This window comes from Dendrobates tinctorius, unplaced genomic scaffold (assembly GCF_039654945.1).
Source record: "Dendrobates tinctorius isolate UK_male_01 unplaced genomic scaffold, ASM3965494v1 ptg000040l, whole genome shotgun sequence".
NCBI classification, from domain to species: Eukaryota; Metazoa; Chordata; class Amphibia; order Anura; family Dendrobatidae; genus Dendrobates; species Dendrobates tinctorius.
In genome coordinates, this window is record NW_027361708.1 from 15,703,165 (window position 1) to 15,720,457 (window position 17,293).

Here is a 17,293-nt window from a genome sequence, read left to right on the forward strand (position 1 = left end):
GAACTACTAACACAGGAAAAGAAATATGATGTCATTGGAATCACTGAAACTTGGTGGGACAATACACATGATTGGAATACAAGACTAGAAGGATACAACTTATTTGCAAGAAACAGACTTGATAAACGAGGGGGGGTGTCGCATTGTATGTTAGAAACACGTATATCTGCACAGAGATTGAAGCTTCAGAGACTGGGAGTTCTGTGGAAACTGTTTGGGTAAGAATACAAGGACAGAACAATGGAAAGGACACCATTGTAGGCATTTACTACAGGCCGCCTGTGCAAGCTGAAGATATGGATGAACTCTTTATGCATCAAATGGCTAAGTTCTCCAAAAAATATGACATAGTTGTCATGGGAGATTTCAACTATCCAGACATTTGTTGGGAATCTCTCTCAGGCAAAACTAACAGGTCAAGGAAATTCTTATCCTCTCTTGCTGACAACTTTATCTTCCAAAAGGTAAGGGAGAAAACAAGGGGAACTGCTACCTTGGATCTAATCCTTATAAACAGGGAGGAAATGGTTGAGGAGGTAAAAGTGGCTGGGACCCTAGGAGGTAGAGACCGTGCTATTTTAGAATTTTGGATAACTAGAGGCGGAAGACCTGTGAAGACTCAGACGTTAAGGTTAGATTTCAGAAAGGCAGATTTTAAGGGATTCAGAAAGAGAATTGGAGGGATCCAATGGCTGGATATCCTTAAAGACAAAAATGTCCAGGAAGGATGGGAAATCTTGAAAAATGAAATTCTCAAAGCACAGTTGTTAACAATTCCGAAAAGAGGGAAGAATAGGAAGCATTCAAGGAAACCAGGATGGATAAACACAGAACTTAAGCACATGCTAAAAAGGAAGAAAAAAATGTTTATAAAATGGAAAGAGGGAGGCATATCTAAAGAAGAATATAATGCTGTCTGCAGAACCTGCAGGGCACAAATCAGATTATATAAAGCTGAAAATGAATTGAGGCTTGAAAGAGATGTCAAAAGCAATAATAACGGATTTTGGGGATATGTCAAAAGTAAAAGAAAAGTCAAAGATGCTATAGGATTTTTACAGGATGAAAATGATGAAATGGTAAGACAGGATGTTGAGAAGGCTGAACTTTTAAATTCCTATTTTGCATCTGTTTTCTCTCAGAAAGGAAATGTAACATCAACTGTTATTCACTGTCCTATTAAGGGAATAGAAGAATCCAGGATATCTATAAACAGAAAGTTAGTGAGGAAACACTTAGCTAACCTAAATGAATTCAAGTCTCCAGGTCCAGATGAATTACACCCCAGAGTACTGAAGGAGATAGCAGAAGAAATTTTTGAACCCCTCTCCATAATCTTTGAAAATTCTTGGAGAACAGGAGAAGTGCCAGAAGACTGGAGAAGAGCAAATGTTGTTCCTATCTTCAAAAAGGAGAAGAAGGTGGACCCAGGCAACTATAGGCCGGTGAGTCTGACTTCTATACCAGGAAAGATCTTTGAACAAATTATTAAACAACATGTATGTCAATACCTGGATAAGAATGAAGTGATTAAACAGAGTCAGCATGGGTTTGTAACTAATAAGTCATGTCAGACTAACTTAATTTCCTTCTATGATGGCATCACTGATTGGGTGGATCAAGGAAATGCTGTAGATATAGTATATCTTGACTTCAGCAAAGCATTTGACAAAGTCTCTCATACAATCCTTATTGAAAAAATGACTAAGTATGGAATGGACAAGGCAACTGTTAGGTGGATTCATAACTGGCTTAGTGATCGGACCCAAAGAGTGGTCATAAATGGCTGCACATCCATTTGGAAGAATGTCTCAAGTGGGGTACCACAGGGCTCTGTCCTGGGCCCTGTATTGTTCAACATCTTTATCAACGATTTAGATGAAGGAATTGAGGGTAAACTGATTAAATTTGCTGATGACACAAAGCTAGGAGGGATAGCTAATACTAGAGAAGAGAGAGAGAGGATTCAAAAAGATTTAAATAAACTGGAGAAGTGGGCAGCAACTAACAGAATGGTTTTTAACAGGGAGAAATGCAAAGTACTACATCTGGGCAATAAAAATGAAAAAAGCATATATAGAATGGGAGGAATAGGGCTAAGTGACAGCACATGTGAAAAAGACTTGGGTATACTAATAGATCACAGACTGAATATGAGTCAACAGTGTGATGCAGCAGCAAAAAAGGCAAATGCAATTCTAGGATGTATTAACAGAAGCATACAGTCTAGATCACGTGAAGTCATTATTTCCCTCTACTCCTCTTTGGTCAGACCTCATCTGGAATATTGTGTCCAGTTTTGGGCACCACATTTTAAAAAAGACATCAACAAACTGGAGCAAGTTCAGAAAAGAGCGACCAAAATGGTGACCGGTCTGCAAACCCTGTCTTATGAGGAAAGGTTGCAGGATTTGGGAATGTTTAGTTTGCAAAAGAGAAGACTGAGAGGAGACTTAATAGCTGTCTACAAATATCTAAAGGGCTGTCACATTGTAGAAGGATCAACTTTATTCTCATTTGCACAAGGAAAGACTAGAAGCAATGGGATGAAACTGAATGGGAGGAGACACAGATTAGATATTAGAAAAAACTTTTTGACAGTTAGAGTGATCAATGAGTGGAACAGGCTCCCACGAGAAGTGGTGAGTCCTCCTTCAATGGAAGTCTTCAAACAGAGGCTGGACAGACATCTGACTGGGATGATTTAGCGAATCCTGCTTTGAGCAGGGGGTTGGACCAGATGGCCCAGGAGGTCCCTTCCAACTCTACGATTCTATGATTCTATGATTCTATGACATGTCAATTCTTTCTGCGGTTTCAAAACCGCAGGAAAACAGCGCGGAAAAATCCGCACTGTCTGCACTGCGGTTTTTTATTCCCATAGGGAATAATGGTACTGCGGAACCGCAGCAGAATCCGCAGCGTGTGCACACACCCTTACACAGTAAAAACTATTTTATAGAAAAAATATTTTTTTTTTAGATCGCTGAATTCTGAGAATTATAACTTTTTTATTTTTCCACTGATGAAGCTATATGGTAGCTTGTTTTTTGCAGGACAAGAGGACGTTTTTAGAGATACCATTTGTATTCACATTTGTCTTTTAGATCATGTTCTATTCCACTTTTTTGGCTTTTCCCCATTTTTTATGGTGTTAACTGAAGGGGTTTACTTGTGGGACAGTTTTATGGGTCGGAGGTCGTCACGGATGTGGCGATACCAAACTTGTACTTTTTTTAACATAAAAAAGTACAAGTATTTTTACAATTTTGATGTACTTTTTTTACTTTTTTACTTTGTCTCACTATGGTACTTTCTTTTTCAGCAACTTAATTGCAGTTATAATCTATTGCAGTGCACGAGCATTGCAATGGCTCATAACTGTCAGTACTGACTCAAGCCCCTGAGACTGTGCTCTGAGCATGGTCTGAGGGGTTTGCCGTAGCCCGGTCACCCGGATGTCGTCTTGATGACATTGGGTCACCATGGCAATGATTGGGCTCCCGCTATGACATTGCGGGGGCGCCAATTGGAATGCAGAATGGGCCCACTCTCTCTGCACACCTGCAATGCTGTAATTGCATGCCTCTGTGCATGCAAAATCGCTTAGGCTAGTTTCACACTAGCGTAAGGAGGAGCTGCGGAGGGATGCGGACTTCCCTCATGAAGCTCCACCCATGGCCACATTTCCTCCGGTCAGCTCCACCTCCGTCGGCATGCGGCCTGCATACCCTATATTTAGCATTAGGTACGCAGGCCGCGCCAATGTATGCGGATGCCTCCGCATGCGTCATTTTAACGGTGGGTACGCAGGCCGCATGCCGACGGAGGCGGAGCTGACCTGAGGAGGTGAGGCTGTGGGCGGAGCTTAATGGAGGAAGTCCGCAGCTCCTCCATATGCTAGTGTGAAACTAGCCTTAGACATACTCAGTACGCCTTAGGTCAGTAAGTACTAGCCAACCATGACGTACTGAGTTTCTCCAAGGAAGGAAAGGGGTTAAATAAAAAATCAGCAATGCGCTTCTATGGGTCAGTGAGAAAATTGTACAGCACTCAGATGCCATCCATATGCTGTCCATTTTCCACTATAGAAGAAACTATAGGTGAAGAAACTTTTTTTTCTCATCACAAAAAAAGTGATGACACTGTGATCAAACTCTGAAAATTACTGATCAAACTTGGTCCGTTTTTCTCATACGTCACAAAATATGACATCTGAATGAGGGTTTAGGTTGATGGGTAAATAAAATTGGACTTTTTCAAATTATGATTTTTTTATTAAGGGAAGCAAATCTATAATAGCATTTAAATGAGCATCCACTAGTATTATGTTAATGTAAGGAGGTGAAGTACAAGAGCAGCTGGGGGAGGGCTGCCTCCTCTGCTCCATGCACACAACCATTGGATAGGGGAGGGGCTGAGCACAGGGGGCCAGGAGAGGAGAGCAGAGAGCGGGAAATCTGCCTGGGCTTTCTCTCAGTACAGCCTGGGGAGCTGAAGGGGGAGGACCCTGACAGTCTGCAGAAGAGACAGAGCTCCCGGTCACAGAGAGAGTCCGGGGTATCGTGCATAGGGACAGCAGAACGTTAGTACGTGAGACTGTGTACTGTGGAGACAGTGGAGCTGTGCCCTGACTCCGTGGACAGACTGAGACCTGCAGAGAAGCAGAGACCATAGCCCGTGACTACAAACAGTTGGAGTCTGCAGAGACAGATAAGTTGTGTCCTGATCCCCATATGAAGTCTGTGTGCAGAGCAAGGGCTGTATGCTGTGACTAGAGACTTCCCTGTGAACCTCCTTAGGGAGACTGTGATAAGTGGCAAAATGCTTCCTTCCAGACGGGCTGCATTCAGTAGCTGAGCTGAGACCTGTATAGAGAGACTGAGCCATGGACAAGGGGCTGTGATTCATGTGTTAATGTAGAGCCCCTGATGCTGGTGAGAGAACACCTCTGCCAAAGCAGGGAGAAGGACTTGGAGAAAAAGGGGCATATCGTCAGCCTCAGACCCTTTTGATCCTATGTTAACCCCCCATACGCCAGTTGGACTATACCTAGGACCCCAGAGACAGAGGACTTCAAGCACCGCTTGTGCCTCGGTGCCTACGTGGGAGAAGAGTGATCTCTGCAATCAAGACCTCCAGGAACTAAGTTTCTTCCCCATAAGAGAATAACTTCTTGTTGTTTGCACCCCTTATACTTCTCCAGTTCCTGATATAACCTTCTACAGCATTTTCTCTGTTATGCTGTATGTTTACCAGTATTATTCCTTGTAAATAAACCTCCCTTTTACTGTTGGTCTGCCTGTTTCGGGGTGACATATATCTCTCCTGCACCTTATTACATTATAGCAATCTAAGGGTAAAAGAGTTATGGTATGGTAATGTGTACTAATAAAGCTAAGTCTACAAAGTCTACAGAGGAATAACGTACATCAATACATCTGGTAAACATCAGGACTCATTAGCATTGCATAGAGAATTTACCTCTCAAAAATACTTGGATAAAAAATAAGGCAAAAATCTCCATCAGAATGCTATTGATTTACAAAGCCATAGCAAACACTGAAATCCACAAGGGTTTTTCTGGCTGTATGTAAATGGTTTTCTAAACCTCAAGTTATTGTGGATATTCAGTTATTTCTGATTAACTAAACCCAGACATTTGCCACATAACTCATCTATAATAATGAGATAATGTGATCACCACAACTCATAAAGGAATCAGCGATATTTTGCATGTAGCACTCCATTATGCTGAGTATTCAGGAATACTAAAAAAAAAGTTAAAAAAATCAGACATAGAAATGTCCGAAATACTACCATAAATCAACGTATAGGTAGACATCAGGGGTTAGTACATCAGTCAAAAAAGCAAAATCTATTTATTGGTTTAAATGCAGTAATATTTATCATAAACTCCTGCCTTACAATCCCACATTTCTCCTGTGTTCTCAGCCAGAAATTTGCTGACATCAGTCAGTTTATTTGAAATCAAAGTACAAGTTCCACTCTTTGTTTTTTTAGAGAATTAATTTAGTACAACGTTACTATATTCCTTACATAAAAGACCAGAAATGCTGCCAAGATAGCTCCTGCAACAGACTTAAGGCCCAGAAACAAGTGATGCCTAGAGGATGACTAGGGCCCCATACTGCCTATACTACTTTGTCTCAGTATCCTGAGAGGTGGAAATGAGAAGTAGAGCCAGGCAGCAGAAGTGGAGAAGATACTAATGCCACTACAGCAAGTAAGTTCTGTAAACTATGGAGGTCATGGACACTACTGAACTGCAGTAACGTATGGTCAAAACCTTTGCGATTACTATAGCCCTAATTTACCAAGTCATTAAATGTTGCAAACTCTTTGTACAACTCAAATATTGTGACTTTTGTCTTTTTACACCGGCATCAGCCAACTCCGTTCATTTTTAGAAAATCAGGTAAACCTTGGGTAAGACAGGCCATGGCCAAGCATGGCCAACAAATTCATCCTAATTTCACCAGTGGGGTAAATGTGCTCCGTTCAAAAATTCAACACATCTTACTCCAGTATACAAGATGCCAGAAGTAATAAATTAGGCACATAATGTGTTATTTCTCATGTGCATTACTGTATGGCATTAATAAGATACTTCTATTTGTAGAGTCAGAGACTAAATAAATAATAAAGTGTATTAAATATAGGAAATTCCAGTAAGCATTGTTTCTTGATGGGAACATATAAGAACAATTCAATGATTAATATTGTGATTTTTTCAGGATTTACCCAAGTTGCCTGTGCCACCGCTGCAACAAACAATGGATATGTATCTGAAATGCATGAAGCATTTGGTCTCCGAGGAACAGTATAAAAAAAGTAAAGCAGTTGTGGATAGATTTATGATGCCTGGTGGTGTGGGGCAAATGCTGCAACAAAAACTGGAGGAGCTCCAAGAAAATACTGAAAATTGGGTGAGACTTTAATCTTGTGCCTACTCCAAAGGATGTATGAATTATATAGTCATTATGGGATCATATAAATTAAACTGCTTGTGTGAATATGTCAAGTAAAATAACACTATATACTGTATTTAATATATGGATAGTTATTTTTATAGATAATATTATTTTACTGGGAGTAAACCATGATTCAGAAGGGGTTGTTGGAGTAGTGGACAACCCCTTTAAAAATTATCCCCAAAAAATAACTCCAAAGTGCCAGCAACTAGCTGCCTCTCTTCTGTTTAGCTCGTTGCAGAGTATGAGAATTGGGACAGGTCCTGGACATGTTAGCTTGGAAATGCACCAACAGACATTTTAATTTGTTTTGGGGGTTGACTTAAAAAAAAAATATGCCTAGGCACTAACAGACAGGTAGTTGCTACACAGAGCAGTCACCGACTTCCACTGATGTCACGTCAACAGAGCAGTGGTTTCTTTTCCTGTTAACAGGGCGGGACTACTGGTGTTGTGCTGATTGACAGCCGACTCTCAGATGCATAATTGAGGGAAGTCGGCTATCAGTCAGCATGACACCAGTAGTTTCGCCTTGTCAACAGGAAAAGAAACTTGCTCTGGTGTTCTCTGAGTATTTTGGCATGCTCAGAGATTTAGTTTGTGTCACCGTAGCTGCATGATTTGTGGCTGCTAGACAGCCTGAATACATGTGGGGATTTCCTAGCAAACAGGCTATGGCGACACAAACTAAATCTCCGAGCACGCTCAAAATACTAGGAGAACATCCGCGCATGCTCGGAAAACTCGAGTAATGAGCATACTCGTTCATCACTACAGGGTACAATAAGCAGGTAGTTGCCTCTGTGAGCAAAAAATGCTTGTTAGTGCTTAGGTATATTGTTTTTCTAATGTCCTGGATATACCCTTTAAGATAACTTTAACATAAAAATGACTTTATTTTGATCTTCCAGGAATTGTTTCTTAGAAGTAATCATATCTGCTTACTTTGATAACATAATTTGTGCCATACAATACATGAACCACATTTATTACAGATTGTGCACTGACTAGCATGATGATTAATTTTAGGGTCAATCTACATGCAGCTAAAATTGCTCAATGATCCCAGCCACTAACTGCTGTCTTATATCTCCGCTGCATTTTATAACATACATGTTACTCATAATTAGAATGTATTATGAAAAATGTCTCTACATTATTATTTCTGCCATCATTGATCGCATTGCTTTCTAGGTTAAACCTGCTACAGTACATATTAATTACACAGTCATTCTCAATAATCTCTTTGAGAGGAGATAACACCTCTTTACTTGGTAAAGAAAATGCATCTAGAAGATTGCTACTAACGTTGTTGTTTCAGATACACCAGTACTGGCTGGATGACATGTATTTAAATAATCGTCTTCCGCTCCCAGTTAACTCCAGTCCGGCAGTGATATTTGCTCGGCACAACTTCCAGGATGCCAATGATCAGTTAAGGTAGAGTAATGCTCAAAGCTTCTCTTCTTGTCACTAAGCTCCAGCACGTAACGGATTTGTAGTTTACATATCACATATACAAAGCATGTTGGCAACTGCGAGAAATGCAAAAGACCTGAAAACATGAACATTACTGTAGACATCTGTTGGTGTAGGAAAATACATTCCACACACAGAGACAATAGATGACTGTGACCACTCCGAATTACACAGGGATAGCAGTGTCTTCAAAACGTCCACAAATTAAACATGTAAAATGTTGTTTGGCTTGTTGAGAACTCAAAAGACCACCCAAAATCCTTACTTATAGTATGTAAATGTTACTTGTTACAATAAAATATATTCAACACAGAACTTTATCTATTTAGAATTAGATTAAAGTCCAGCAGAACGAAAAACTGAATGGGGTGTAACGGTTAATAGAAATTATTACCTATTTACAAGATAGGTAATAACTTCTAAAACCATGTGGGCACAAGTGATGAAGCCCCCGCCAATTGCCAGAATCAGATTTGTGTTATTTGCATTCTTAGTTAACAGGATTTTTTTTGTATCTGAACAAATACCACCACCTCCATCAGCGCCTGTGCTGCAATCTACAAAATTGTATTTTATCCCTTGACTCCCCCCTGTATATCCCCAAAAAAATATTTTGAATTGCTCCCATAATGTATGCAAATCAAGACGATCCAGTCTGATGAAGCTCATTGCTGCAGCGTGTGTCCCTTGTCTCCGTTGGTAATCGCCGTCCTCCAGCTTTGATTGATGTAGATGACGCCCACCATCATGCACATAGCCAAACAAATTTTGCGCCTGCGCAGAGACATTGCCGGCACACACAGGCACATTTTGCTCTGCCCTACTGCTGGTCAAGCATAAAATATAGCTGCGCATACAGATAAAAAGCTAATGACAGGTTCAGTTTAAGACAAATCTGTCACCCGTAGAGATGGGCGAATGAACCCGAACAGTAAAGTTCGGTGTCCGTACTAAACACGTATTGTTTGGGCATGGACACCGAACACGGACTTCACCAGGAAGTCTGTATTAGTGTTTGGGTTTACCCCCCGAACACCAGGTGTTGATCGCGCTGTCATGTGCATGACAGCGTGACAAGGACTGCTTCTAATCAGTGGTAAAATCATTACTGCAGGTCAGACAGCCACGGTTCCCACGCTGTCAAATGACAGTGTGAACCCGCAGCTGTGATCGGAGGTAAAAAGTTTACCTCTGCTCACTGGCGTTGGCTTATGGACTACTGTTTCCATCAACCTATTCCTCCTGCCACTAATAACAGCGAGAGCAGTCAATAGCTGATGGGAGTATTCAGCAGCCGGCTCCTACATTCTAAATAAATAACTTAAAAAAATACAGGTTCCCCTGTAGTTTTGATAACCAGCCAGGCAAAACTGACAGCTGGGGGCTGAACCATCAGCTGTCAGCATTTACAGGGTTGGTTATCAAGAATAGAGGGGTCCCCACACTGTTTTTTTTATTATTCAAATAATTAAAAATTAACAAAGTGATGTCCCCCCCATTTTTGACAGCCAGCCTTTCTTAAGCAAACAGGAGGATGCTTGTATTCTCAGGCAGGTAAGGAGCCATGGATATTGGCCCCCCAGCCTAAAAATAGCAGCCCACAGCCGCCCATCTATTTCATGCACTAATTCTGGCACTTTGCTTGGCTCTTCCCACTTGCCTTGTAGCGGTGGAAAGTGGGGTTCATATTTGTGGGGGTTGATGTCACCTTTGTATTGAACGGTGACATCAAGCCCATGGGTTAGAAATGGAGAGACGTCTATAAGGCACCTATCCATTACTAGTCCTATAGTTATATTGTAAATAAACCCACAGCCAGAATAAAGTCCTTTAATTGAAAGAATGACACAAACTCCTTTAATGATTCTAAATTAAACCATACTCATTTCAACACCCATTCTACTGAAGCCCTTGTCTCCTGTAACAAAACAAAAATAGAAAACAACTATATCCCTCACCTGTCTGTTGTTCTATCCCATGCCGTAATCCATGTCTGGGGGATAAACAGTTTTCAACCTGGACGGTGCCAAGATGCAACCGTCCAGGCTGAGAACCATTGATGGATGAGCTGCTGTGAGCACAGCATCAGTGACCAGCGGTGACATGATCAAGGTCACTGAGGCTGCATTCCCAGCCAGGCCCTTGAACTGCAGGGACCTCGGTGAGATCACCTCTCGCACAGTGAGAAAAAGCCTCATGGTGCAGCGATGAGTTCACCGCAGTATGCGGGGAGAAATTTCTTACAGTGAACTGCAGTGAAGTCTCTGAGCTCAGCGCTGCACCATGAAACTTTCTCACTTTGCTAGCAGGGATCTCACCAAGGTCACCACAGTTCAGGGACCTGGCTGAGAACAAAGCCTCAGTTACCTGTGGTAACCTCAATGACATCACCGCTGCTCACTGATGCTGTGCTGCGCTTGCAGCAGCTCATTCTCCCAGTGGTTCTCAGCCTGAATGGTCACATCTTGACACCACCCTGGTTAAAAACTGTTTATCCTCAGACATGGATTACGGCATTAGACAGAACGACAGACAGGTGAGGGATATGGTTGTTTTTTATTTTTGTTATATAACAGGAGACGATGGCTTCAATGGAATGAGCAATAATGTGAGTATGGTTTAATTTAGAATCATTAAAGGAGTCTGTCATTCTTTCAATTAAACAACTTTATTCTGGCTGTGTGTTTATTTACAATATAACTATATGATTAGTAATGGTTAGGTGTCTTATAAACGCCTCTCCATTACTAAGACATGAACTTAATGTCACCAGACAATACAAAGGTGACATCAACTTCACAAATATGAACCTCACTTGCCACTCCTACAAGGCAAGTAGGAAGAGCCAGGCAAAGCATCAAGATTGGCACATCTAATAGATGTTCCTTTTCTTGGCAACTGCGGACTTTTGTTTTTAGGCTGGGGATGCAATATCAATGACCCTTTACTAGCCTGAGAATACCAGCCCCAAGCTGTCTCTTTTAGCAAGGCTGGTTATCAAAAGTCCTTTTTTTATTATTTATTTAAATAATTTAAAAAAGCAGCATGGGGACCCCTCTATTCTTGATAACCAACCTTGCTTATGCTGACAGCTGAGGGTTGCAGCCCCCAGTTGTCAGTTTTGCCTGGCTGGTTATCAAAAATTCAGGGGAATCCGCATGTTGTTTTAAATTTTTTATTAGAGTGCAGGCGCCGGCTGATGAATACTCCCATCAGCTGCCACCTGTTCTCGCTGTTATTAGCAGCAGCAGGTGTAGGTTGATGGGAGCAGTAGTCCCATCAGCCGATGCCAGTGATCGGAGGTAAAATTTTTACCTCTGATCACAGCTGTGGGCTCACTCTGTCACTTGACAGTGTGGGAACCAAGGCTGTCTGACCCGTTGTAATGATTTTACCACCGATCAGTAGCTGGATGTTCGGGCCCCGCATTCAAGTGAATGGGGTTCGGATTCGGGTCCTGGTACTGTTCTGGTGCCCAAACCCGAGCTTTTTCTTAACCGTTTGGCCGAACCTGCCGGACCAGAACATGCAGGGGCCCGTCCATCTCTAGTCACCAGTTTTCACATTACAATCTGCATGCAATATTCAATACATCTTGTAGAACTGATGAGGCTGGTATAGTTTGAGTTCAATAGTGATGGCAAGGGAAGCAAAATGCCTGTGCCTTTGCAAAATGCACTAAGCAGCCTGAATTTGGTGCTCTAACCGAATTTGAGAGCAGGTCATTTTGAAATAGACGATGTTATTGTAGGGATAACCCCATAAATTCACGTGGTGATGCTATGTATTATTTTTTATCAGAGCAAGTTTGCTGCCAAGAGAAACAGGAGGCAATGGTTTCCGTAATACATTGTCTATAGTGGTAGAACAGACTGTACATTATCTACAGAAGAATAATGCACAAAACACAGTGACTTTCTGGAAAATATTATTTATGAAAATGCCACTAAGTAAAATACAACTTTTCTTTAAAGGGAACCTACCAGCTAACCATGTACCACAATCTCAATTTCTGGTCCCACTCTTTACACTGATTCCAACAAGCCTCTTTAATTTGTTTCCTGTTTAAGTCATTTCGATAAAATTGCTTATTTAAATTTGCCAAGTGATATGCAAATCAGTGGGTGACTAGTCAAGGACTAATTATGCTGTCATACCCCTGTGGGTGTGAGGAACATGATTTGGAAGAGTGGCGTCACCACCGTCTCTTTGCCAATCTCAAGCATGTAACCCACGTCAAGGATGTGACTATCATCATCCCTGGCAGTGTGCAATGAAGCCTGGGAACATACACTCCAGCTTCATTTTGCGCTGTCAGGGAGGATGACAGTCATTTGTATGGAACAGAAAAACAGAACTGATGAAATTAACTTGATCAGTCCCACAATGGCACCAGATGAACCCCATTGATAATGGGGTCTGTTTAGTTTCTATTATGGTGTCCATATATTTAACGAGAAAAAGAGTGCAACATACATAAAGTGATCACAAAACTGTTTCATTCTATAACAAAAATAATGACTTCACTTTCACTCCTTCATTCTACAGAGGACCAGCAAAGACATAAACGTATTAGAAATAACAAAAATTTACATCCCAACAGACATAAAGCTGAAGAATAACCATAAGGAGAGATTCCCAATTTTCTTGGTGATATCCCACGAAATCACTTAAAAATATACTATGCCAGTAATATACATGATTTTGTAAAGGTTAGTGATCAGGAGGCCACAGTCTAAGTTAAAGGCAATCTGTCACCTATTTTTTGGGCTATGAGCTGCGGCCACCGCCATCAGGGGCTTATCTACAGCATTCTGTAATGCTGTAGATAAGTCCCCGATGTGACCTGAAAGAGAAGAAAAATGAATTAGATTATACTTACCCAGAAGCAGTCCGGGTCCGGCGCTTCCCATCTTGTAGAAATGACGTCCTCTTCTTTGCTTCCCAGCGCAGGCGCACAGGTCTGCCCTGTTGAGGGCAGAGCAGAGTACTGCAGTGCACAGGCGCTGGACCTCTTCTGGCGCCTGCACACTGCAGTGCTCTGCTATGCCCTCAACAGGGCAGAGCAGTGCGCCTGCAGAGGGAAGCAAAGTGGACGTCATCGCTACAAGATGGGAGGCGCCGGCCCAGACCATGACACCCTCCGGACCCGGAACGCCCCTGGGTGAGTATAATCTAACTCGTTTTTCTTCCCTTTCAGGTAACATCGGGGGCTTATCTACAGCATTACAGAATGCTGTAGATAAGCCCCTGATGGCGGTGGCCACAGCTCATAGCCCAAAAAATAGGTGACAGATTCCCTAGAAGGTTTTACCTGTTGAAGTCAAAGGAAAACCTATGTAAAAACAGCAACACATAGGGCATGATGTAAAAGCCTTATGTTATTACTGCTTTCCATATCGTAATCAATGTTTAATACTTGGGTGTTAAAATGTTAAATGGATTCACTATTGAATGGAGGAAGAAAATCTTCACATAGGAAAGGATCACGTAGTTTAACAAATAACATTACTTTCTGTCTTTTTAATCACAGGTTTACTGCTAACCTCATCTCGGGAGTGCTTGATTACAAAACTTTATTGGACATGTAAGTCACATTATTTGGATAATTCACAGCCTGGCAGTACAGATGTTCTTTGCAATTACAGTATGTTATTCCAGTATTAATGAAGAAGCAGCGAGATAGCTAATGTAATTGTGCCATACAATAATATTCATTACATTTATTGGCTTTTTAATTTACATTCTCCTTACTACAAGAAAAAATGAACATAAATGTGAGCCGTATCGAGTGCTAGAGGCAAATGTAGGGCAGTAACTTTCATAGAGTGTTTAGACAATCAGTATAATGAAAAAAGATTCAGAATGATCTTTCTAAACATGCAAAATTGTATAGTGATAAGGTGAATAAATTCATAATATGTAAAAAGGGGTTATCTGGGACTTTTTTTATTTTTATGCTTGGGGCTAAGCACTAACAGTAAATTAGTAACGATCTCCCTGTTCTGCCTGTGCCAATCTCTGCTGGCACAGAGCGGTCACGTACGCCAGTTATTCAACAACTTCCACTGATGTCACGTTAACAGAGCAGCAGTGTTCTGCACTAATAATGAGATATCGCTGCCGATGTCATGCCGATTGACAGCCAGCTCCCCGCTGCCTAACTGCAGGGAGACAGCTGTCAATTAGAATGACCTCTGCAGTAGAGATGAGCGACTTTGCCTTTTTTCTAAAAAGTCGGGTCGAACGAAATCGGTCGACTATAGGGAAAACTCAGGGTCCGACTGAAACACGAAACCCAATGCAAGTCAATGGGGAAGCAAAGTCGGCAGGGAGTGGAGGACAGTAAACACACCTACAGTGCCCATTTCAATGCCAACGACATCAATTCTTATTACTTAAGCTTGGCAAGCTTAATTTACTTTATAATAATAGTTACGCATTGAAAACTGGGGGTTATTTGGCTAAAGTTGGGGGGTAAGGCTGGCGCCAGGTTTTCGTGTGCCCTGGGCCAAAGAGTGTCAGTGCACCCTTTTAACACATACCACAATTCATAATGCTCCAATACGGCACAGAAATATAGGTATAGTACAATGAAAAATACTTCAATGCTTACATGACATGACTGATATCTATTTTAAATTCTACAATAGCTCAAAAGACGGACAGTATATTACTCCATACAGTATTATGGCCACCACCTAGTGCGTCATACAGAATAATGAGCCCCATATATTTCTCCATACAGAATAATTGATAATAATTGGTCCCATATAATGTTCCATACAGTATATGATGAGCTCAACATAATGCTACAGTATATGATGGTCCCCATGGATGATGCTCCAGTGTCTTATGGGCCCAAATAATGCTCCATATATAAGGGGCCCCATTTCTAATGCTCCAGTGTATAATGGGCCCCATAGATGCTGCTCCAGTGTCTGATCTGCCCCATTTAGAATGCTCCAGTATATGATGGGCTCCATGGATGATGCTCCAGTGTCTTATGGGCCCAAATAATGCTCCATATATAATGGGCCCCATTTCTAATGCTCCAGTGTATACTGGGCCCCGTAAATGCTGCTCCAGTGTCTGATGTCCCCCATTTGGATTGCTCCAGTATATAATGGGCCAAATGGATGATGCTCCAGTGTGTTATGGGCCCAAATAATGTTCCATATATAATGGGCCCCATTTCTAATGCTCCAGTGTATAATGGGCCCCGTAAATGCTGCTCCAGTGTCTGATGTCCCCCATTTGGAATGCTCCAGTGTACGATGGGCCAAATGGATGATGCTCCAGTGTATGATGGGCCCCATATATCATTCTACAGTGTATATTGCTCCCCAAAAAATGCTCCCAACATTTAAAAAAAATTAAATACCTCTCCTCGCTGGGCACTGCTCTACTCTGGACTCCTCAGCATGGCCATCTTCAAGCTCTCTGCACTTGTACTGTTTCGGTAGAGGGCATACAGACGTGATGTCATCGCGCTCTGTAACCTGAATGTCACTGTCAGGAAAAGCAGAAGACGTCACGGCGGTGGAGCAGGGAGATTTAAGAATTGCAAGTGCTGTGTCCCTGAGCAAGCAGGGGGGACCCACTCGTGGGCGCTGGTACTGGCACAGGGCCCCTCATAGTACGCCAGTGTGTCCGACAGCGAGTGGGCCCCCCCACCGTTAAAGACACTTTATTGTACTATGAGAGGCCCTGTGCCAGTGCCGTCGCCCAAGGGTGGGGCCACACACCTGTTCAGGGCAGCAGCATTTGCCCGGGTGCGGCAGGTGTTCACCCCGGGACAGGGGTGGGGGGCAGCTCATTTAGGGTGGCTTAAAAAATGGCATATGTTGATGTGTAGGCTGGACTTTCAGCTGCTGCAAATGGAGGAATTGGAGAAGTCAGAGGAAGAGGATGACAAAAGCGAGCCTTTTTTCTGGCAACCTATGTGTTATCAGGGGAGGGTGGGACAAAATCTTTTGAAACCCATACATGGTTCATTTTAAGATCATCAACATTTTGGGTCGACAGACAGGTCCTTTTTTCTGTCAGGATTGATCCAGCAGCACTGAAGACTCTTTCAGATAGTACACTACCAGCAGGGCAAGCGAGCTCCTGTAAGGCATATTGTGCCAATTCAGGCCATGTGTCCAATTTTGAGGCCCAATAATCAAAGGGGAATGACCTGTGAGGGAGAACCTCGATATGGGAGGAGAAGTAGTTTGTAACCATAGTTGACAACTGCTGTCTCCTGTCACTTGCAATCGATTCAGTATTAGCTGTCGTGTGCGTGGGACTTGAGAAATCAGACCACAAGATGATCAGGAAACCCCGTCTCCAACGCCAGTTCGGCAGTGTGCACCACGAACACTTCTTCCATTTTGCCCACTACGGCTTGTGGGAGAACCAGCTCCGCTGCTGTGTGCTGAGCATGCCTCAAACAACCTGTTTACCAGAGTTGCTTGTTTGTTAGCCAATATTAGCTCTAGGTTCTCCTGTGGCATGATGTTGTGTAATTTGCCTTTATTGCGTGGATCGAGGATGCTGGCCAACCAGTAGTCGTCATCCTTCATCATTTTGGCAATGCGGGGGCAAGATCCGCAAGGCATAGTCACGCATGTGGGCCAATGTTCCAGTTGTCAATGCTGCACTGCCAGTGGTGGGTGGAGGAGCACTTTCTGGCAAATCCACATCCTCCAGTCACGCACAAACCCTGTACCTGACCTTGGCACACCCACATGTTCTCTTGCCCCCTGAGAAGCATCCTCCTCCCGAAAATAATCATCCCCCTCATCCTCCTCCTCAACTTCCTCTTCTTCCTC

At 42.4% G+C, this 17,293-nt stretch overlaps 1 protein-coding gene across 2 annotated transcripts in view; it reads left to right on the forward strand.

Moving 5' to 3' along the window:
* The first annotated feature begins 8,321 nt into the window (after positions 1-8,321).
* The window catches only part of CHAT (choline O-acetyltransferase), a 128,207-nt gene continuing 119,235 nt past the window's right edge, over positions 8,322-17,293 (forward strand). Inside the window, exons 1-2 of one of the 2 annotated variants that reach the window (XM_073574832.1) lie at positions 8,322-8,435; positions 14,008-14,061. In XM_073574832.1, the coding sequence (XP_073430933.1) occupies positions 8,341-8,435; positions 14,008-14,061 (149 nt within the window). In that variant the 5' untranslated portion in view covers positions 8,322-8,340. Of the gene's footprint in view, positions 8,436-13,477; positions 13,639-14,007; positions 14,062-17,293 lie in introns of those variants that run through there. The other variant, XM_073574833.1, reaches the window with a different exon arrangement.